Below are 22,523 nucleotides of genomic sequence, written 5' to 3' on the forward strand. Positions count from 1 at the left end.
ACCCCACTTTGGGAACCACTGCTGGCCTAAATGGTCATCCAACCGCCAGGTGGCGATACAATACAAAACATTTGCACACATTGTTGACTGTCGGTGTGAGAGTGAAATGTGCTGGATGCTTCTTTCTTTGCAGCATTTTGGAGGTTCATTAATTTAGTTCGTGTATTCCAGGATATTTCCCAAACTAGTGAGTTGAAACTTACCCAATTTTGGCGTCTAATATATCTCGAAATGATCCTATTTCTTTATGAAGTTCATTGTTATCTTTCCTCGTTGTCTATCTTGCTGAATAACATTAGCTAGCCTCCTAGCTAGCTAGCTAGCCTTCAGCAGCACTGTCCCTGGACATTAACCTGTCTTGCTTTTAAAACCTTTACCTTTATTCGGTTACTGCTTATACCAGTGGTTCCCAAACTTTTTCACACCAAGGACCCCCAAATTGACACTAATTAGCCCGCGGACCCCCATTTGAAAATACATGCCAGGGACCCCCATAAGAGAAGATGTTTACGGCTCTAGCAGTGATTCTCAACCATTTTCATTTCAAGGACCCCCAGTTTGATCTGCATTATTCTACTATACCCCATTTAATGCCATTTCTATCTCTGGGACCCCCAATTTATTTATTATTTCTTTTTTATTGTAAAAATCTATGTTAATTTAACTCTGAGTGTACAAAATGGAACCAAATGGACCCTAAATGGTTCATTTGTATCACTCAGAGTTACAGACCCATTGATTGATTGAACTATTTATTAACAGTTTGCAGAATTACAGTACATTTCAAGCACAAACTCAATACAAAGACTGTTAACTGTGAGTGGACAACCCAATTAAGCATTACACTTGGTTACAAGAGGGGTCCACCTTGTTCAATTCATCAACCCATAAAGGGTCCATTTGGTTCCAAACTATCATTTAGCTGTTGACCCCCTGGAACTCCCTCAAGGACCCCTAGCTGGGGGTCCCCGGACCCCACTTTTTAGTCAGTTGCTTCTTACGAACGGATATAAATAAGTGCAATGCTAAATGCTAAAAGTAGCGTGGAGATAAACTCACCTCCCTGTCAACCTAATTTACTGTACTGTAAGTGTTTTTAGTTGAGGATACTCAACCATTTATATAGGCTTCTCAAAGTGTGTCATGACTGTCATCTTCTTTTTGCTTAGTAGTGAATTATGGTAGACCTGTGTGATCATATGACATGTCACATGTGTGAGCTTACCATAAGCACAGTCAACTAATTTTGACTCAATTTAGTGAATAGCCCTGCTAGTTTGTGTTTATGACTAGTATGAAATGGGTCTGATTCGTCTGAATGAATTTGATTGAAATGGTTTTTAATACAAATAGTTCCAATGGCATCTAAATGTGTAATATGCTTGTCGATGATGTAAGGGGGTACTTGGAAAAATGTCTCCCCTCTTAGGGGTACCTAATTGGGCCAAAAAGAGTTTGAGAACCCCTGCTCCTATATTAAATTAAAATGATGACGGTTGTTTGTGTCTCTGCAGCAAAGCTTGGACAAAAATGTCTCTGTATGACGACCAGCCGATGGCTGCCAGTGACACCAAGGTGGAGGGCTGGTCCAAAAACTTCAAACTTCTCCAGTCCCAGCTGAAAGTCAAAAAAGCAGCTCTGACTCAGGCTAAGGTGAGTTCTGGATTTGAAGAATTATTCAATTTAAAGCTGAGACAAGAGAGTGTAATCAAATGAACCTGTTGGTGTCATGATGACTCGTTGGTTAAATTTTTTTGCACTCTCAGGCTTCGTACAGACATATCAGACGAACATGCTCTGTGCTGTCCGTGTTTCATGGCCGCCTCAATGCTTTTCCAATGGAAGTCACGTGGTTTGACCAAACAGTTGTGTGTGATGGGGGGAGGGGGGGCAATCAAACACAAGTGTTTGGTCAAACCACGTGACTTCCATTGGAAAAGCATTGGGGCGGCCATGAAACACAGGCAGAGCACAGCACAGTTGTTCTATGTGTGTACGAAGCCACAGAGTTCAAAATGATTTTTACGGTGGATGGATGCGTGACATTGGAATAATGCCCTTGCGTATAATTCATAGATGCGTGCATGTGATTTGTGTGCAGACTCAGCGGATGAAGCAGACCCATGTCCTGGCTCCTGTCATTGATCTGAAGAGAGGTGGTTCTGCTGATGATAGGCAGATCTCAGACACGCCCCCGCACATTGCCGCAGGACTCAAGGTGACAAACTATGACTGTAAATATGTCAACAAATTAAAATTCACACGCGTATGAAGTGAGGGGCGCTCTTATCATTACACATCATCATACATCATCTCATTAACAACTGAATTTATGTGATTGGTTAGCCGATTTGCTCGTCTACATTTGGCATAAATCTCCCCTTCATTGTCAATGGCATTTAATGTTTGTGTTGCCACAAATTTACGTCAAATTTACGTCATATTAACCTAATTTCTCCTTTCATTGTCAATGGCAAATATTGAGATGTGTGAGGACAAAGCTGTATATCAAACTAGACGTTTTAGGGATGTTAGGGAGTGACTAGTGCCAACGCATCGTGTTGTGAGCTTGTAGATCTGCTATTTTCGGCATGCAGCTAAGTTTAAATCAAGCATTACGACGCCATTACGGCCTGCCAAAATACATTTTAGTCGACTAAATTAACTGTAGATTTAGTCGACTAAAATGATTGTGGTCAACTGAAACTAGACTAACACGAAAACATTACAGTCAGATGACTAAAAAAATGTGACTAAAACTAAATTACATTTTATTCAAAAGGCTAAACTAAATTTGCTGTCAAAACCAACACTAGGGAGGAGCGCTTGTTTTGGTTCCCTCATGGCTCACTCAGATCGTTTTCTAACACAGTGGTTCCCAAACTGTTTTATGTCAAGGACTCCCAAATTTACATTTATTAGCCCGCGGGCCCCCCATTTGAAAAGTGTAAAAAAATAAGACGAAAATCATGCATGTGCATACTCTCTATAGTGACCAAAGTAACATTTTTCAAAACTAAATGAGAAATAAAACAAAATGTGGGCAGCTCTTAAGGAGAAAGGGGGAAGGAAATGCTTTCACATATTTAAACTAAAGTACACTTATTTGAAAACGGATACAGGGTCAACAACATTCAGCAAGATACAGATACAAGTAGAAAGGGGAACCACTGTTCTAACACACTGGACGTGCACATTGATGTTTCTCCCTGTGCGCGTGTGTTTTATCAGGACGTGGTGACTGGTGGTGGGTTCTCGTCTGGGGACGCGCTGATCCCCCTGGCAGACGAGTACGACCCCATGTTCCCCAACGACTACGAGAAAGTGGTGAAGAGGCACAGAGAGGAGCGACAGAAGCAGAGGGAGCAGGAGCGACAGAAGGAGATAGAAGAGAGAGAAAAGTATGCGTTTTTAATACGTTTTAAGTCAGATGGGGTATCCACTGGACAGAGTGGACACGATTGTTTAATCACGGCATTAAAACTGTTAAGATGCCACTTTCTTTATCACTTGAGCCTCCATCATCCCTATTCTGGGGGGGAACGTTAGCCAAAAATAGCAGATCTACAAGTTTGTAGATCTGCTATTTCTGGCAAATCAATTTGTGTAAATGAAATGTGAAATAAGCGTACCAAATGTGCTCTTTTCGGGTCCGTTATCAAGTATAGAGAGCTAAGTGGTACTGAATTAGCAGCTCAACAAAAGTTAATTCATCCTAGTGTATGACGGGACAATTTCACAATAATTGTAAACCTGCAAATTGGCCACAATACCATTATTGTGAATGTTTCTTTTATCACGATAAACGATAATGGCGATTATTGTCCCACCCAGCAGATGCTCAGCAGACGAAGTGCGACTGCTAAGTGTTTTGACTGTGCGTGCGACGTGCGTGTATGTTACAGGAAGAGGAAGGACCGCCATGAGAGCGGAGCACCAAGTGGATTCTCTCGCTTCCCGGCAGCCGAGGGAGAGTCGGATGAAGAAGATGACTATGAGAAGGAGAGGAGGAAAAGAAGTGAGTGGGATCGCTGCTTTCCTTTTTTGTGACGCCTTGTGCCTGTTTATAGTATAGCATTGTCTGGAAATGTACTTAAGCCTAGAAATAATAGTAGGCTGAAAATGTCTATTTTTGTTACAGCTATGGGTGGCGCAGCCATTGCCCCTCCTTCATCGCTGGTGGAGAGTCGTGAGTTTATTTTATTGTCTTTTTAACATGTGTACATAATACATAGACACAAGACATACATTGTACATAATTCGTAGACACAAGGGTGGCTCTGACACATTCAACAGGAATTGGAACAGGAAGACGATGCACAAAAACAAAATAGAGCACTGAAGTCTGACGTCAATATCGGTAGAGGACGCTAAGTCAAATATCAAATCAAATATGGGGGACTGACTGTCATAAACGATACTAAGATTTTAAGATGACCCCATGTTATTCTCCATTGAGAGAAACTCCCATGAACCAGGGGATGAGGCTTGAGCGAGTGACGTCAAGACTTTGGCGCTCCATAGCCAACACACAACTTGTTGGAATAAGTAGCCAAATGCAGGCATTTCAGCACCATAGGGAAAGAACAGTGACCGACAAACAAGCACTCACACAACACATTTACAGGGATTGGAGATCCCAAAGCTTTAACTATCAAGTATCAATACACACCAATAGCCCTGTAGCACCCATGGAATAGAAAGGCTGATATGCCTATCGGCCTTCCATATAATCCTCTTTTTGTACAGTACATGGTAAATAGAAGGGAGCTCTAAAACTATATTACTTGCTGTCGTAACAACATGATCCATATGAGACTTGTCTTCATGTCTGATATGTACTGTACCACAAACATACGTAAGAATCAGTGTGGTAGAAATTACACATGGCAGCTGGATAATCTAAACGAATATTTAAATCATGGAAGAGAAAACACGCTTCCAGCCTCAGGCCTTCTATACACATTAAAATGTCAGAGGTGGGAGTTAGTTTGGCAATGGACCTGGTGAATTAGTTTGGTAATAGACCTGGTGAATTAGTTTGATAATGGACCTGGTGAATTAGTTTGGTAATAGACCTGGTGAATTATTTTGATAATGGACCTGGTGAATTAGTTTGACTAGTCCTTACCCGTTGTGAGGCTCCCCATAAATATTGTTAATTATAGTATGATGATAATGGACCTGGTGATATTTGCTCTGCAGTTTGTCCAGCAGGTAGCAGCATTGTCAAAACCGTGTGTGTGTGTGTGTGTGTGTGTGTGTGTGTGTGTGTGTGTGTGTGTGTGTGTGTGTGTGTGTGTGTGTGTGTGTGTGTGTGTGTGTGTGTGTGTGTGTGTGTGTGTGTGTGTGTGTGTGTGTGTGTGTGTGTGTGTGTGTGTGTGTGTGTGTGTGTGTGTGTGTGTGTGTGTGTGTGTGTGTGTGTGTGTGTGTGTGTGTGTGATTTTCTCTCATCCTCCTTGAATTCAGCCTCTTCCTCGTCATACTCCTATGACGATGAAGGGCGCCCTCCTCGGGGCTCAAAGGCAGCCATTCCACCACCAATGTACGAGGATTCAGAACGGCCTCGCTCCCCGCCTGGGCCCACCAACTCCTTCCTGGCTAACATGGGGTGAGTGGGCAAACATGAGCAAACGCAAGAACATTGATGTCAATATGAAGGTGCTTTGTTTTTTCCATCGCACCTATTTACATATCTCAAATAAAACTCCCAGCTTTTCATGTTAAAACCACGGCCCTGATTATATAAATTTGTCTTAATAATCATTTTTATAGCGCTTTTCAAGTGCTTTCTCAAAGTGCTTTACGGTTTATGGTTCATTCATACATTGGGAGGTGAAACGGCGAACAGCATCCTCACTTCCCCACATTCACACACCAATGGTGGCACACTCACACCGACCGACTCATTGGAGGCAATATGGGGTTCTGTGTCTTGCCCAAGGACGCAGAAGGGTGAAATCGGCCCTCAACGGCTTCTGTCTACTAGGTGGGGTTTTTTCTTTTTACATGAGTTGAGCGTTATAATCTACTAGAGCATGGAAAACCATTCCAGCAGCCAGCTCGTAGCATGGCACGTTAGTCAATAGACTTTCAATCCCACCTCCTGGGTTCGAATCTTGTTAACGCCACTATTTTTGTGCCAACCGCAAACAACTTTGTGTTTTTGCCAATAAAGTAACGTTTTAGACCTTGGCCGGTTAAGACTGAGGCGACGGAGTCCGACATACATGGGTGGTTAAGACTGAGGTTAGGGTTTGGGGTAGTAATGTTTTCTGACATACAGTATACGTTCACCCGTGGCTTTGTGCGGTGCCACTCAAAGTGACTACTGGGTTGGCCTTGCTGGATGCATGGGTCAACCCCTAGTATGTATGTCAGAAGCAGTTGAGGGCTGATTTCACCCCCAAGCCCCAATGACTCTTTGACATGTAGACAGGAGGAGCCGGGATTCGAACCGGCGACCCACTGATCATTGGACGACCTGCTCTACCTCCTGAGCCACAGGCGCCACAGTTGCAAGATTGTCTACTCTACATCATGCTGCGTGTAGCGTACCCAGCTGGGCAAAGAGGTTGAAGGCCGACTGATGATATGAAGTTTCTTTATTAAATCAACGTGAAAACTAAAAACAAAGCACAAAACATATCAATATAAGGCAGACACAATCATATAATCAATACATTTCCAAAATGACCAATAAAGGTGCATATCAAAACCACATTACCACATAAGCAAAACACCAACTACAACAATAAGATCCCACAACAATATGACAAACCATAAAATTGACATTCACCTTGTTCCCTCTCCAGCTAGGTGCTAACTGTTTGTTCCCAGGTGTCCCAATATCATGATGTCACTCGACCATATCATTCCAGGAAAGTCACTAAAACCAACAAATCTGAAAGTTCCATTTCATTTGTCATTTCATCTCTTTGCACTCACTTGATCCGTTTGGTGTTCCATTTCATCCCGTTGGCGAGGTTTAGGCTTAGCTTTCATTCATCTTGTTTGAGAGACGCATGGTGAGGAACAAACATTTCATGCGACTGATGTCTTTTATCTGTCAGTATGGCTCAGGTGAGCGAGCGGGCTTCCTGTTAGCCCACATAGCCTTTCAAAATAAAAGCGTTCCCTCCATTTCACTCCAGGGTCCGTTACACTGCGCATAGTGACATCCAGCATAGCAGATGCACCACAAAACGTCCTCGCATGCATCATTTTGCGGTGTTTTTGAAACCATTGCTCTCCCTCCATTTTCCTGCAGAGGGACCGTGGCCCACAAGATCATGCAGAAGTACGGGTTCAGAGAAGGCCAGGGCCTGGGCAAGCATGAACAGGGTCTGAGCACCGCCCTGTCGGTGGAGAAGACCAGCAAGAGAGGCGGCAAGATCATCATAGGAGACGCCGCAGAGAAACGTAACAAGCCCAGTGTTTCCCCTACCATTTCACACCCCTGAAAGTCAAGTTGATTTTATTTTATATAGCACCACGTCACAAAAGAAGTCATGTACCTGTAAGGCAGTGGTTCTCAAATTATTTTGGCTCTGGTCACCCCTGTAAATGTTTTCATCCATGGCACCCCTGAATTACATTGTTACTTTATAGCACCTCTAGGAAAACTTGAGATAATATTTGTTTCTATTAGGACATTTATTTTTCACTCTTTTTCCAAACTTTCAACTTTTGGCATAGGCCACAAGGTATCCTGGTCTCCTGCTGTCCCCATGTGTAGCCTGGAGGATGTTTCTACTCTTCTACATACTAAATGTATAGACCAATTATTTGTTTACAAACATTGGGACTGGGCGCACGGGTGACTGTTTCATGTAATCAATTCCCAACAGATCTCCAAACCTGTTGTTTTGGGGAGCGCTGGTTTCAGTCCATTCAACCTCCTCTTGTGAGTTGACTAGTGAGGTGCACCCTAGGAGACATACACTTCAAAGCCCAACAGTATTGCGCACAGAGAACAGCTGATATACAAGCTCACATCGCATCGCAGATGCGACTGTTGTGAGCGTAGAGGTCTGAGTGCGCGACACCATCGCGGGACGAAGCATACATTATACTTGATGGGCTGCAGGTGCGCGTGCAGCCGTGCACAAACAGGCTCTGCTGCTGTGATCATGAGCGCACCTCCCGTTCTTATGACAGCGACTGGAGGTGTGGTTTTGAGGACAACTGTTTTGAATTGCTATTATTGTTCAAACACAACAGAAACCAAGGATTATATATTTCAACGGCGAGAGTTCACAATAAAAATCCTAATCATTCTTCCTCCACACTGGGAGAAAAACAGCATCTGAAAGTTTGATGGGGCATTTTTTACACGTGAGTGCAGTTAGAACTTTTCCATTGCATCTTATGATAGGTGGTGTTCTTCTGCTGCCTTTATGCGCGCGCATGCCGTTTCTTATCAGTGTGACGTCGTCTGATAAGGCGTCTATGTAGACAAGTAGAAACATCCTGGCCATCAGTCAGTGTGACTGCATTTTTTTGTGTTGATTTTTGTGTGTGTGTGTGTGTTTTAAAACAGCGGGATCGAGTCAGCCAGGGGCTGCTGAGACTCCAGGAGGCGGTCCCTCAGGTTAGCCTCCACTTCCATACACATCACATCTGCTCTCACTCCGTTTGTCCCACCCAGTAATCTTCTCAATCAGTATTCAGTTCCACATCATCGCAGTTTGTTGGTGGTACCACTTAAGTCCTGTGCTTTTTGTATGACAAACAATGAAAATGGCCTATCTACAAACCACGAACTTGAATATCTGCTATTTTGTTGTAATGTTTGCAATTGTGAAATAGTTTAAATTGTTTAGAACATTCTTGAAAGCCTTTGCCTATAATGATATGCCCAAAATTGGGATACCATGGTTAACGTGTTACTACCCACTGAGCATTTTTCGGCTTTGAGACGTCTAAATGACCGTCTAAAAACTGGGGTGAAAATAGTCTAAAAATGAAAGTTGTTTAGCAGTCTAGGCTTAGATTAGACGTTGAAACAACGTTGTTTCAACGTCTATATATATAGACGGTCTACATTTATTAGCCAGGCTAACCAAGGTCTAAATGTAGACTGTCTATATATAGACATTGAAACTGACTATCTTTACCCGTTTTTTGACATTTCTTTTGCCATTTAGACGTCTATTAGACTACAAAAATGCTCAGTGGGTTACTTTCTTCTGTTCATTGTATCCAAAGCCATACCCCTCCTGTCTTCTGACAAAAAAGTATTTTAAACCACAATCGTCAACAGTTGACTCATGTCAAACTACAATAAATATTGGTTTAGTTGAGGCTACGTATTGCTGTAGTGTAAAGTGTACTGCTAACCCAACTACAGCCCACTTCTCTCGTCCAGCTAACCAGTAGCTTCTATTATTATTATTATTCTGCTGTAGACCGTCTGGCGTGAACTCTCTTGACCTTCCTGTCACTTTTGTATGTACAATCAGCGGACTCGAAGAAGTCTGAGGCCAACCCCCTGACAGAGATCCTGAAGTGTCCCACCAAGGTTGTGTTGCTACGGGTAAGTCTAGACATGCTCATGCCAATGGTTCCCAACCTAGATTCCAGGTCCCCCTTGGAGGGACCTGGCACGAAATTGCGCAATATCATAATGTCTCACTTTCCAGACCATTTCTAAATAAATCCTTTATTATATCTTCATATCATCAAGATAAAATTAACTAAATCAACTCAAACAGCTGCGGCAGAGATTCTGTTTTCATCCACTGTAATTTGCCGGTGTGTGCTGAATGTTAATGTGAGATAAATTCAACGTGTCATATGTTATCCTGTGTAAGCTACAGAAAATGGGGCTCAAAAGAAAAACATTGGGGAACCAGTGTCAGTTCTATATGCAAACATGGTTCCTTGCTTGAAGTGTGTGTGTGTGTGTGTGTGTGTGTGTGTGTGTGTGTGTGTGTGTGTGTGTGTGTGTGTGTGTGTGTGTGTGTGTGTGTGTGTGTGTGTGTGTGTGTGTGTGTGTGTGTGTGTGTGTGTGTGTGTGTGTGTGTGTGTGTGTGTGTGTGTGTGTGTGTGTGTGTGTGTGTGTGTGTGTGTGTGTGTGTGTGTGTGTGTGTGTGTGTGTGTGTGTGTGTGTGTCGTATTTTAGAACATGGTAGGTCGAGGTGAAGTGGACGAAGACTTGGAAGGGGAGACCAAGGAGGAATGTGAAAAATATGGCAAAGTGACCAAATGTGTCATCTTTGAGGTGAGACGATCCATACGTTTTGACACAATCATGTGCTAGTTTCAGTCCCTGTACATTTATGTAAAACAACAAAATGTTTTCAAAGTTCACTAACAGTTTTCACCACAATTAAAACAAGGCTAATGATAATATAACCCTCATGAGAACCAACAAAATTTTTATATTCCAGGTTGTGGTTTAGTTAATTTTCTAATTCTATCGAAATGTAATCCTAACCCTTTATTTTAATATATATATCAGTTGGTGGTACAAACGTAGGTGTGTGAGGGTCGCATAGTGGGCTGAACCTAGAATATATGTTCACAGAATCTTGGTTGTACAAAACTGAAAATGCACATGTCGCTGTGTCTGCCTTGTCTGTGGCCTTTTGTGCCCATAATGGAGTTCCCTGATGTCCTAGTTCTAACGTCATACCCTCCAAGTGCTATGATGGGTGTTGCACTACTTCAGTGAAACTTAAAGTGAATCGTTTGTTAATTGCTATATCCATACGTACGGACAGGGCCTCACAAAGCCTGTTTTGTTGTATTTTCTACGAGAGGTCATCTTGAGCCAATAGTCAAACGTGCATGATCCCCTCTGCAGATTGCTATGGTGATGGAAGAGGAAGCTGTGAGAATATTCCTGGAGTTTGAGAGAGTCGAGTCGGCCATCAAAGGTCAGTATTTTCTTCAATCTCCTTCCCTCCCCTACTCCAGACACTTAGACCCTGGTGTCAGGTAGGACACCATCTGGTCGACAATGTCAGTCAGGTTATTTGAAGCAGACGGTGCACTAGATTGGACAACAGCCATTTTGCCCTCTGGCGGCTGGCCACAACAGAAAGGTTAGAGAGTCCGCTTGGGAAGCCGAAGGTCCCCGAGAGCAAGACACTTGACCCCGAACTGCTCTCGAGCACCATACCACTGGCTGCTCACTGCTCCTAGTAGTTATAGGATCCGTAAATCGCGGAGAAAAATTCTCATGCATGTACAAATATATACAGTGACAAAAAAACACCCCAAGGATCGTGGACCAAGTTATTATCTATATTATAGACATTGCAATCATCTCGCTCTGTCAGGACAGGAGTCACTTAACTTGGGGTGAATTATGCAACTTGTACCATTGTATAAGCGATCTGTTAATGTGGGTTAAAGTTGGTCCCATTCTAAATGGGTTGGCCCAAATCAGAAAATAGATTCGCCCCTTCCTCACGGAGAAGGCAGCCCAGGTGCTCATCCAGGCTCTCGTCATCTCCCGCCTGGACTACTGCAACTCCCTCCTTGCCGGTGCTCCGGCATCTGCCATCAGACCTCTGGAGCTTGTTCAGAAAGCTGCGGCTCGTCTGGTGTTCAACCGCCCCAAGTTCTCCCACACAACCATCCTTCTCCGTTCTCTACACTGGCTCCCCGTAGCGGCCCGCATCCAGTTCAAAACCCTGGTGTTAGCCTATAGGGCAGTGAAAGGAACAGCTCCTTCCTACCTCCGGGCTATGGTCGATGCCTACACCCCTGCCCGACCACTTCGGTCTGCCACCTCGGGGCGACTGATTGCCTCGTCACTCAAGGGTCCTTCTGGCCGATCCACACGGTCACGACTCTTTTCTGTTCTGGCCCCACAGTGGTGGAATGAACTCCCCACTGATGTTAGGACAGCAGAGTCACTGCCCATATTTCGCCGCAGGTTGAAAACCCACCTCTTCAGGAAACACTACCCTTCCTCTCTGCCTGACCTACTTGTTGTTAACTAGTTGTACGAACGCTTGTTTTCTATTGTTGTATTGTTTATTGGATCTTGTTTAGTCGATACACTTAATTGTTTTAGCTCATGCTCATTTGATTTAGCTATTTTGTCTCATCTGTTTAAGGAAATAGGTAGCTGATATATTGCACTTTTACCTTAGCGCTAGGTATACTCTTGGTTGCTTGTTTTTGCAGAAAATGCACTAAAGACTTCTGGTGATTAGTAGTTTTTGTTCCCTACCTATGTTGAATACACTTATTGTAAGTCGCTTTGGATAAAAGCGTCTGCTAAATGACTGTAATGTAATGTAATGTAATGTATTACATCATGCCTGGTCTCACTGCACACTTTGATCCCCTAGTGCAAGCAACTATAACACAACTCCTGAAAAGGAGGACACATGTAGAAGGCTTTGTCCAGAGAATATTATATTGTTATTTTAGCGACAGAAATAATCTCTATCCACCCATACTAATGAAATGGGCCATCAAATTCTTTGACTTGTGTTAGGATGAAGTGTCTCTTTTTGTATCATCTTCAAATTGCATTAAAGGATGTGGTTTAATTACATTTTGGGAGATTTCTGTGCCAGTAACGACAGACGGAGCTGCACAAAGAGATGGACAAACTGGATTTTTAGTTTTTACATCTAAGCAGAGGTTTTCAACTGGTGGTCCGTGGACCACTGGTGGTCCGTGATGGTATTGCATGTGGTCCCTGACCATGCATTTAGTAATGTAGGAAATTGAAGATTCGATTTTATCGACCACTAGTTGAAAAACGGTGCACTAAATGACCCAGCGATGTATGCTGACACAACGTCAATGTTGTAATTTACTGGGTAGACGGATGTCAAGAATTTCCACAGAAAAGGTAGTAGGATTTCAAGAGAAAGTGTACCGGATTGACTGGTTGAGTCACCATTATTAGGAAATGTGCCCATATAACCAATATAATAATAAAATAATGGCTGTTAAGGGCTTGATTTAAATCACCTCAAAGTAACCGATTAAATGAAGCCCTCAATATTTAATTCCAAGCTGTTTCCCCCACACCACGCCCATATCCCCCCACCCAACACAACGGTGGTCCCCAGGTTGATTCTTAGTCATGTTCACATGTCACTCCCCTTCTCCGCTCCCTCCATTGGCTCCCGGTCGCTGCCTGCACACAGTACAAAACTCTGATGCTGGCATTCAAAGCAACCAAAGGTATGGCACCGCCATATCTTGCAAGTCTGATCAAACGCTATAACCCTCCTGAGCACTCAGATCAGCCGACGCAGGGAAGCTGGAAGTACCTTCGCTAAAAACGTCGGGACAACGCTCTACACGTCCCAAACTCTTCTCCCTTCTGGCTCCAAAACTATGAAATGCACTTCCCAATGCAATCAGAACTGCAGATTCACTCCCAATCTTCCACCGCAGTCGCATGTTTTGATGTATTGTATGTTTTTTGTTCTTGCTTACTGTAAATCACTCTGGATTAAGAGCGTCTGCTAAATGCCTAAATTGTAAAATTATAAATTGTGGTGGTCCCTGGTTCAGAATCAGTTGAAAGCCCCTGATCTATAGAACCAAAAGGAATTCAAATACAATACAGTTCAGTTGCTATTTATTGTTAACTCTTTGAGAGTTTCAAGGATTTCTATATAGTTTTTAGACTTCTCTATGGCAGAATGGCGTTTTTGAATGATTTATTGAAGATTCTCTGTTGTGAATGTGTGACAACGAAAGACCTTCAGAGAAAGCTTGGCTTGTCTGCTTCCAGGAAAAAAATTAACTGAGTTGATAAAATGTTTAGTTTTTGTGTTGGAAGCCATTTAAAAGAGCCTGCATTTACACTGGGTAGTGTTTCTAGGACAACAAAAAAAGTTATGCCCGGTTGAAGTTTTATTTTCTAAATAACTTTTTTTCTGCTGGGCGTACATAGCCATGCAATATCTCATTTTAAAGGGTGAGTTGTCTAGTTCAATTAAAATAAAATAAAAAGTTTCTCACATGTACCACTGTAGATATTTTGCCATCTATAAATAGCATGGTCAGTCATGATCAATCTGACCTATCCAGCTAAAAGTCCCCCTAGCTCTGAAATGGAACATCATATAAACTCAATTCTTTTTTGGGGTAAAATTAGACATTCTAACGCACATTTTGATATATACCATGTTTACATAGTCTTACCAGTACCTTGTCTATTCATGCATGTATCTCAAAAACCTGTTGTGAAGAAACAGTTTTGATAAAAAACACATCCAAGGACATTGTTTTGATATGACTTTGTGCCCATGATATGTATCAAAATATAGACTTGAATGTATACTGTATTATAACAAAAAATTGGGTTCTTACCATCTACCGTTACAGAGTAAATCACAGTTGAAACTCGCTTAGTCAAACCATAAACCTCAGAATAGTGAACAAAATAGCCATGACAGGTCTAACTCATTGTAAAAGCGTCTTTTATTTTTTTATGACTACTAACATAATACAATTATAATAAATATTACAGAAAATAAATAGGCCTACATACAAAACAGTTGTCCCCAAACTCCCCAGTGTCCCCAAACCACTGCATTCCAGTTGTTCTTGACGGTGTGTGTGTGTGTAGGCTAAATTTAAAAAAAACAACAACTGAAATGAATGAATGCATCCGGTTCAGTGTCGGAGAACTCCATCGCAGTCTTGACTCTTCGTCTTCATCATCATCATCCTCCTCCTCCTCCTCATCTGATGCCAGTTCTAAATATATAAAAATAAACATTTAGCTGTAGTCAGCCCGGCCAATAGCCAATTAGCCAGTTGGGGGGGGGGGGGGGGGGACGTAGGCTATCTGACATCATCGTCGTCATCATCATCACACGGAGACACACTAAACAATGTACAATCATGATAGTATACAATATTCAATGAATGCGATTATCATGCAAGCTCAGACGTCAATGAAACGTCATACAGATCTTATATAATACGCTACTGTTAGCTTCACTCCCCGTCCCCCCTCCGATCCTTGTAGCATTGCTTCAGTAAACGATGCATGTTTGTTCTCCGTCTTTGTAGACAGTAAATAAAAGGAGCGAACATTACTCTAAAGATCAGATCGCCTATAAGGCACGCTACAATATAAAATACTTGTACTGCCATGCGTGCATGCCTGCTACGATACATTTGTACTGCACCGACCAACCGATCGACACCATTAGCCAGCTTTGGTGCTGGCTAATGGCTGGGGGCCATCGTGGTGAGTCATTCTGGCGTCATGATCTGACTAGTAGTAGTAATTATCCAAGCATCTATTTGTAGCGATCATCTTATGATTTCTGATCACTATAGAAGGGCATTTTCTACAATAAGATTACCTCAAAACATTCCGGGTTGATCGTCTTCTTCAATGGTTTCCCGGTATAGCTCATCGGAAGACGATGGGGAGACAATGAAAAAAGGAGGGAGGGAGCAGCGAGTCTCGCTGTAAGCACTGGACCAGGGCTACTCCGCCTGGAGAAGGCGACTGGGACGCGTATGGATCAATACTACTACCACAAAACTCGCTCAAATAAATAGTACTGCTTTCAACCTTTTCTGCTAGAAAATCGCTCGGGCGAGACGGGTAAACAGGCAAAACAATGAAAACTATGAAGACTCCCTCTGCCCCCACTGTTTACAGGGGGTGGGACCAGCTTCCAATGGCAACACGTACACGTGTGTCACGTGACACGGGTTTTCTGGGTAATGTAGTTGGAATATAAGCTCAGGAATTTAAACAGCGCTTCGGAGCATATTAATATGTTTAGATTAATCAAAAACGGCGAAGACGCCAATTGGCGTCATTGATCATTTACGGAATTCTGATGAAGACGCCAATTGGCGTCTTTCACCTTCTAAGGGTTAATGACCAAGTGTGGCCGAGGACCTGTGCCAAAATGTTGCTCGCATTGGCAAGTTTTATTGAGGCTGTGTGTGGTTAGTTGACATTTCACTTGCACACAGGGTGCCTTTGTATGTATAACCGGAACAGTGCACCCCTGAAAACACTGGCCACAATTTTTATTTTCATTTATTTCTTATTTTATATCTACATCTATTATACAAATGAGGTGCCAAATGAGTTTTTTTATTACATTCAAGGCCCAATACTTCTACAAATGCTACAAATTGCTACATGCCTAGCCAGTCAGACATGGGGATAAGCGAGAAGTACATTTAGGTCTGATAATGAAGTACTGTGCATTCAAATTATGTATACTTTACATTGTTTCCAACCATTTTCCAAAGGATACTTTATACTTTTTTAAATGTTTTTACATTTTGGAAAAAAAAAAAAAAAACTTTGACGTTGAGGTGCCCACAAGAACCTTGGCCTGTATGCCTTTTTTTTAACCATAAATAATTTAAAACTGCAGTGACAAACACAGCTGTTATCTGGGACTTTTCTGCTTGTAAGTCACAAGAACTTATGACCAGGGATGCTCTGTTGATAAATACATGGGAACATATACACAGAATTGTAGTTTAGTACATCCATCTCCACTTCAAAGGCACACTGGAGTCCAGTTTAGACACAAACGATCGCAGGAAAGGTTGAAATATGTTGACGTTTGGTATATCATTGACCATCTTTGAAATTAATGGTTGGCCACTGACACTGCTTTGGCATGCTTACGCACTCGCACACATACATTTTGCAGAGCAACGTGATGTGAGCTTGTAGAGGCAGTAGGCTATTTTCGGCTGGTGTCACAGCGACACCAGCATGTACTGTAAGTACGTACAGGGTTCCCACGGTCATGACATTTTTGGAAATTTAGTAGAAAACATATTTTCCAGTCCTGGAAAAGGTTTGGAATTTATCAAGGGTTCTGGAATTTATAAAGAGTCCTGAAAAAATATTTGGCTATGCATTGTTTTTGGCTATTTATTTAAGTAGTTTTTTGCGTCCTGCGTGATTGCAACCTATTCAGTATTTTAGCCGTGACGTGAGCGCCCCCCTCCAGAGATACTTCCGGGTCCTACTTTTGTGTCGCTTTTGTTATACTGTGACGCTCCGTCGGACTAAATCTGAGACGAAAACAACCACAAGTCTCATTTTACAGTTTTCCTTGCAACAACAAAGCTGCTCTCCCAAATCTGGCTGTGACAGGCCGTCTGCCCCACATGGAATACTATCGCCATTTTATTTCATTGTGTTAACTAAATCCTCATTAATTGCAAACTAGATTCAACATACTCAAACCTGCACACATTCTAAATATGCCCCCGAAATATTGTACTGAGCAAATGGACTGTTACAACCTTCAATAATAATGATAATAGTCTTTATTGTCTCCACATATATATTTTTTTGTCATTGTAAAAAGATTCACGCGTTTAGATATTCTATTTAGATGCGGACGGGAGCTGGTGCCACTTGGACCCGGACGTAACGTAGCACTACAAAATGACGTCCGACTTAAATACTGAATTGTGTACCGAAAGTGACACAAAGAACAGATCTACAAGCTCACAACGTGCTGCGCGATCCTATCTATGCTCTATGAATCATAGGTGGTGTAGCAAAGATTTGGCACAAATTTTTAATCATATTTTTATTTTTATTTGATCGACCACTAGTTGAGAAACGGTGAACTAAATGACCCGGCGATGTATGCTGAGTGCTGACACAACGTCAATGTTGTAATTTACTGGGTAGACGGATGTCAAGAATTTCCACAGAAAAGGGAGTAGGATTTCAAGAGAAAGTGTACCCTATAGGGTGTGTAGAATGGGTGACAAATTCCAAATGTACTTTGTCAATGAATTTAGCTTTCTCTCTCCATTCTGTCATAAACTATAGTCAAACCAAAACAGGGTGGCGGTGGCTCAGGGGGTAGAGTGGCTGGATGGTAACTGCAAGGTTGCCAGTTCGAACCCGGGCTCCCCCAGAGTTGGTGTCGAAGTGTCCTTGCACTATATATTTCTAAAACTATGAATTAAATAAAATTTAACCAGTAAAACATTACATAGTCTGAACAGGTGGGTTTTTAGTGCGGTTTTGAAGGTGGGGAGTGAGGGGGCATCCCGGATCTGTTTGGGGAAGGCGTTCCAGAGGGTAGGGGCGGCCATTGAGAATGCATTGGGCGTTTAAGTTAAATAACTCCGAAACTACAAATCATTTCAAAGTAAAAAGTTCCAGCATGTGTCTCCACAGTAAGCTGAATTATAAAAAGTGTGAATGGAGTTTCTAGGTGAGAGTGCTTTTTTGACATGCCAATATCTGCCATTGAGCCCCATTGTGAATTTCTCAAATTTGAAAGCACTATTTCTAAAACTATGAAACATTTCAAAGGTTTCTTTTCAGGCAAACCTCCGTAAAAAATGTCCACCGTAAGATGAACCTAAATAGGTTTGAATGGGGTTTCTAGGTGTAAGTATGTAAGACTAGTAGCATGGCAAAGTTTGTGCTTTTGCCATTGAGAATGCATTGGGCGTTTAAGTTAAATACGGGGGGGGACATATTTTGACAGCAGAAACTGCCTGTCATAATTTCTCCCTATCCCAAAGCCCCCCCAGGTACATTATATATTTAAGCTATTTTCAGCAATGGTACACTTATTTTTTCAGTGGGTAGATCTTGTTGAGCTGGTCATTTTGAAAGTAGATCCCACGTCATAAATGTGTGGGCACCCCTGCCATTGAGGGTTAAAATGGGTCTTAATGCTTCCAACTCGAGTAGAATTATTAATGTTTTGTACAAGTGTCCATGACAAAGAAAATATATGATGTGGAGACAATAAAGACTATTATCATTATTATTGAAGGTTGTAACAGTCCATTTGCTCAGTACAATATTTCGGGGGCATATTTAGAATGTGTGCAGGCTTGAGTATGTTGAATCTAGTTTGCAATTAATGAGGATTTAAAGTCCTGTGTGATCCTATCTATGCTCTATGAATCATAGGTGGTGTAGCAAAGATTTGGAATGGAATTATACCATTATATATTCTATGCTTCATTTTTGCTACACATTGCACATAGGAGTGAGACTCATTATTGCGCTGAATTATTGTTATATAGGTCTGGAAATTGGGTTAAATATTCTGGGAAAGCTTTGGAAATTCATTGGTAAAAATGTGTGGGAACTCTGCAAGTATAAATCCGGCTTTAATGTTGAGTTCTCTCTCTCTCTGTGTGTCTTAGCTGTGGTGGATCTGAATGGGCGGTATTTCGGCGGCCGTATTGTCAAGGCCTGCTTCTACAATCTGGACAAGTTCCGGGCACTGGACCTCGGTGAACAGGTGTGAGGATTCCTGTTAGGTCCAACTAACTTAACAGACGTCACACACAGATGATACTATGTGTCCTTTTGTAAATAGCCCCAACCTTTTTATATTATATGAACGGCATCTGGTGAAGTCTACATTTGTTTTATTTTGCTGTTCATACACAACAGTGCTTATGTCAACAGAAACCATGGGTATGAACTACATTTTACCGTCATAGCTTCCTTGATGTATGAGCAGTAGATCTGCAAATATAATTGTAGTTTTCTCCTGTAAAAAATAAATAAATACATCTTTTGCTCTCATTTCTGAGTCATCGTTGCTCTAGGAAACTGTAACAGCAGACTCCACATTGGACTACAGTGATCCAAGGGCTCCTTCCTCCTTCCTTAGCATAACCCAGGCAGAACAGTGATGCACCTACTAGGCCACTGGTTCCCAAACACTGGGTCGGATTTTCTGGGTCCCTTTATTGTTTTGTTTCCTACATTTAATTTTTCCATTATTTCAAAACGTAAAAAAATACAGCAACATTTTTCATGAATTAAAAACAAATTAAATTACTTTTCCCCACAGTAATTTCATGAATAAAAATCACACCCGTGTGAAGTGAGGGGCGCTAATATATTAAAGTCTAACTCATGTTGATTAGGTGATGCAATGTTGATGTTAAAACATAAACATTAAACGCCATTAACAATAAAGAGACATTATGACGTAAACGACACATTATGACATAAAGTTTCCCTTTATTGTCAATGCGTTTACTAAACAAACTTTGAACTAAAGAAAAACCTGTGTATAGGAGATTTTGTCACTAGGCCCCTAGGCACATAATACAACATTATGTAAAAGGTGGGTTGCTTGAGGTCTAAAAGAAAATTTAATAACTAATCCCACTGGAGAAGGTTTAATTCAGTTATGTTACATGAGGCATCCCACTGGAGCAGGTTTAATTCACATATGTTGCATTGGGACAGCGCATGGGGCGCAGCTTAAGAACCCGGCTCCATTCACACTAGTCATGCAGGCAGATGGATCGACTAGGCAGAATTTCAGAAAATGTGCTAAAAGTGCTAATGGCAAATCCTGTTCATTTATGACATGTTGTCCAAGGGTATTACGGGGTGCTGAATCTAAATGCCATATGTCTAGCAAAAATGACTCAAATTGGACAGTATAAAGACGGAAGGCCACCACTATGCTGAAATATATTAAACTGAATTTAGAAGTAAAGGTAAAAACTTGATTGCATTTTCCTTTTTAAGGTTTTCACTTTTCATATATCTGATGCTTCCCTAAAACTTGCAACTTGACGTGGACCACCGTCCATTCAACAGCAGATTTTCGGCCACAGACGCTTTCCAACCCGTACCGCAGCCGAAGTGCAATGGAGACCAGACCCATTCTTACCTCCTTACCCACAACCACTGCCCATACCCCCCTCTAGGCTCTACCTACCTTTGGGGATCCATAGCGCCGCTACACTCCTTCACCACCTCTGCCTAGGCATCAAGCAGACACTTAGGGCGTGTTCGGAAATGGCGCACTGTGCAATGCGAACTAATAGGCGAGTGCGCTCCGGTGTGGTATTTCCGAACATGCCCTAAGTTTCTAACGGGTCTGCACTGATCTCCATATTTCATTCAGCGCCCCTTAATATCCCCAGTAAACATGTATGTCATCACATTTGTCAACACAATTTCCCTTCGAGGTTAAGATTTTTGGACCTATCGGGTGTGGGGGTCTGAGGATCTAAGTAAAAGGTGAGAAACTGTCCAAGATTGATGGGAGATCCGACGGCAATAGGAGGTCTGAGCCTGAGGTCCAAATAGGGGTCTGAGGTTTCAGTCTTTGCCAGTGGGGTTGATGTTGTCAACAACAGGACCTGTAGGTTTATGTTTAGGAACCCAGACACGATGGTGAGGCAGAGCGCATGCTGTGGGCATGTAAGAGTGCATGCTCGGCCCGTGCACAGGAACTGAGCCGTGGGATTGGTCCAGTAGGGCTCACAGCAACACACTTCTAACCTAAATATACCAGTGTGCGATGTGAGCGAAGGCCAAGAGGTGTCAGGCTCTGCCCTAATAAGCACTTGCAAATGTAGGAGTTGAGGCTTTAGTTTGACTCGCTTCCACAGGTAAATATTGTGAAAACAGCCGACCTACAAGCTAAAAAATTGTAGATTGACTTTTTCCACAATTTTTGCCTCTTTCTTAGGTAATATTTGACTTAAAGTCCTAAATTTATCACTTTAGAAATGTGCAGATATCCTGTATGTTACTGTATGTTTGTTTGTTTGCTATGGGTGAGAAAACAATGTTGCGCGTGCGCGCAACACACACACACACACACACACACATATTAAGGACCCCCCTGGGTAGAGCTGCAGTAGGGATAACGGCAATGGACTTCTCCTAACCTAAATTCCAGCGTGCAGTGTGAGCTGAGGCCAAGAGGTATCGGGGGCTGTGCCTTTACAACTTAAAGCGGACAAGCTGGGTCAGTTTGTCCTGGGTGTTTGTATTTCTATCTGACACACATCTGTTGCAACAGATGAACTGTCTTGGATAGCAGCCTACTACTATGTCATGTTCCAGTGACCTGAGCTGTGGGCACAGTAACACTACACGGTGTAGGGTTACTGTGCCCACAGCTCTACACCACAAACATTTTATGCAGCTCTGTAAATAGGTTAATTGTATTCACTTTATAAGCTATATCAAACTGCTTTCACCCTCCATTTAAGTGTGCGTATACTTGATCTTTAGGAGAGGCTAATGTTAATCCCTGGTGTTTTTTTGCCTACTCATTGTGAATCACACATTCCCTTTCAGGATATTGGAGTCAAAACATGGTGCTTGTATAATAAAAGTCTCATAATTTATATAAACATAAAAGTGAACTATACTTGCTCCTTTTTAAGCACACCAATTAATTCCAGGCAAATGTCAAACATTGTGCACAATGTGCAGCTATGTTAGTTGTATACAGAAACATGCTTTTAAGTTCTTGTTATAATTCATTTTTTATGTAGGCTACACCCTTCAATGTCATCAAAATGCACGACCTCAGATGTTGAAATTGATTTTGTGTGTTCCACTTTTTCTTTTGGCAATGTAAACGTAGCCCTACGTATGTTTTCTCATGCCAATAAAGCACATTTAATTGAATTGTGAGTGCGTGCACGAGGATGGCAAAACGTCGTGTCGTGTGTGGGCTCTGCCTGCCTTCACAACGCCAAGGTGAGAGCTACATATTAATGTAGTTGTAGTAGGCCCTGCTAGGCCATAGTCTAGCCTACGTGCGCCTTCCATC

General features: G+C 42.1%; 1 protein-coding gene across 2 annotated transcripts; it reads left to right on the forward strand.

Moving 5' to 3' along the window:
- The first annotated feature begins 64 nt into the window (after window positions 1–64).
- Window positions 65–19,510, forward strand: rbm17 (RNA binding motif protein 17). Of its 2 annotated transcripts, XM_079494912.1 has the most exons (14): window positions 65–187; window positions 1,515–1,653; window positions 2,102–2,218; window positions 3,232–3,401; window positions 3,906–4,018; window positions 4,142–4,189; window positions 5,470–5,611; window positions 7,271–7,422; window positions 7,699–7,773; window positions 8,543–8,593; window positions 9,465–9,538; window positions 10,127–10,225; window positions 10,811–10,883; window positions 19,123–19,510. In XM_079494912.1, exons 2-14 carry the CDS (start codon window positions 1,531–1,533, stop codon window positions 19,224–19,226), a joined length of 1,341 nt encoding a protein of 446 aa, XP_079351038.1. In that variant the 5' UTR covers window positions 65–187; window positions 1,515–1,530; the 3' UTR covers window positions 19,227–19,510. The 2 variants fall into 2 exon arrangements, with proteins under 2 accessions (XP_079351038.1, XP_079351039.1); XM_079494913.1 differs by lacking the exon at window positions 7,699–7,773.
- The last annotated feature ends 3,013 nt before the right edge of the window (window positions 19,511–22,523 follow it).

Source organism: Electrona antarctica (assembly GCF_951216825.1).
Source record: "Electrona antarctica genome assembly, chromosome: 23".
NCBI classification, from domain to species: domain Eukaryota; kingdom Metazoa; phylum Chordata; class Actinopteri; order Myctophiformes; family Myctophidae; genus Electrona; species Electrona antarctica.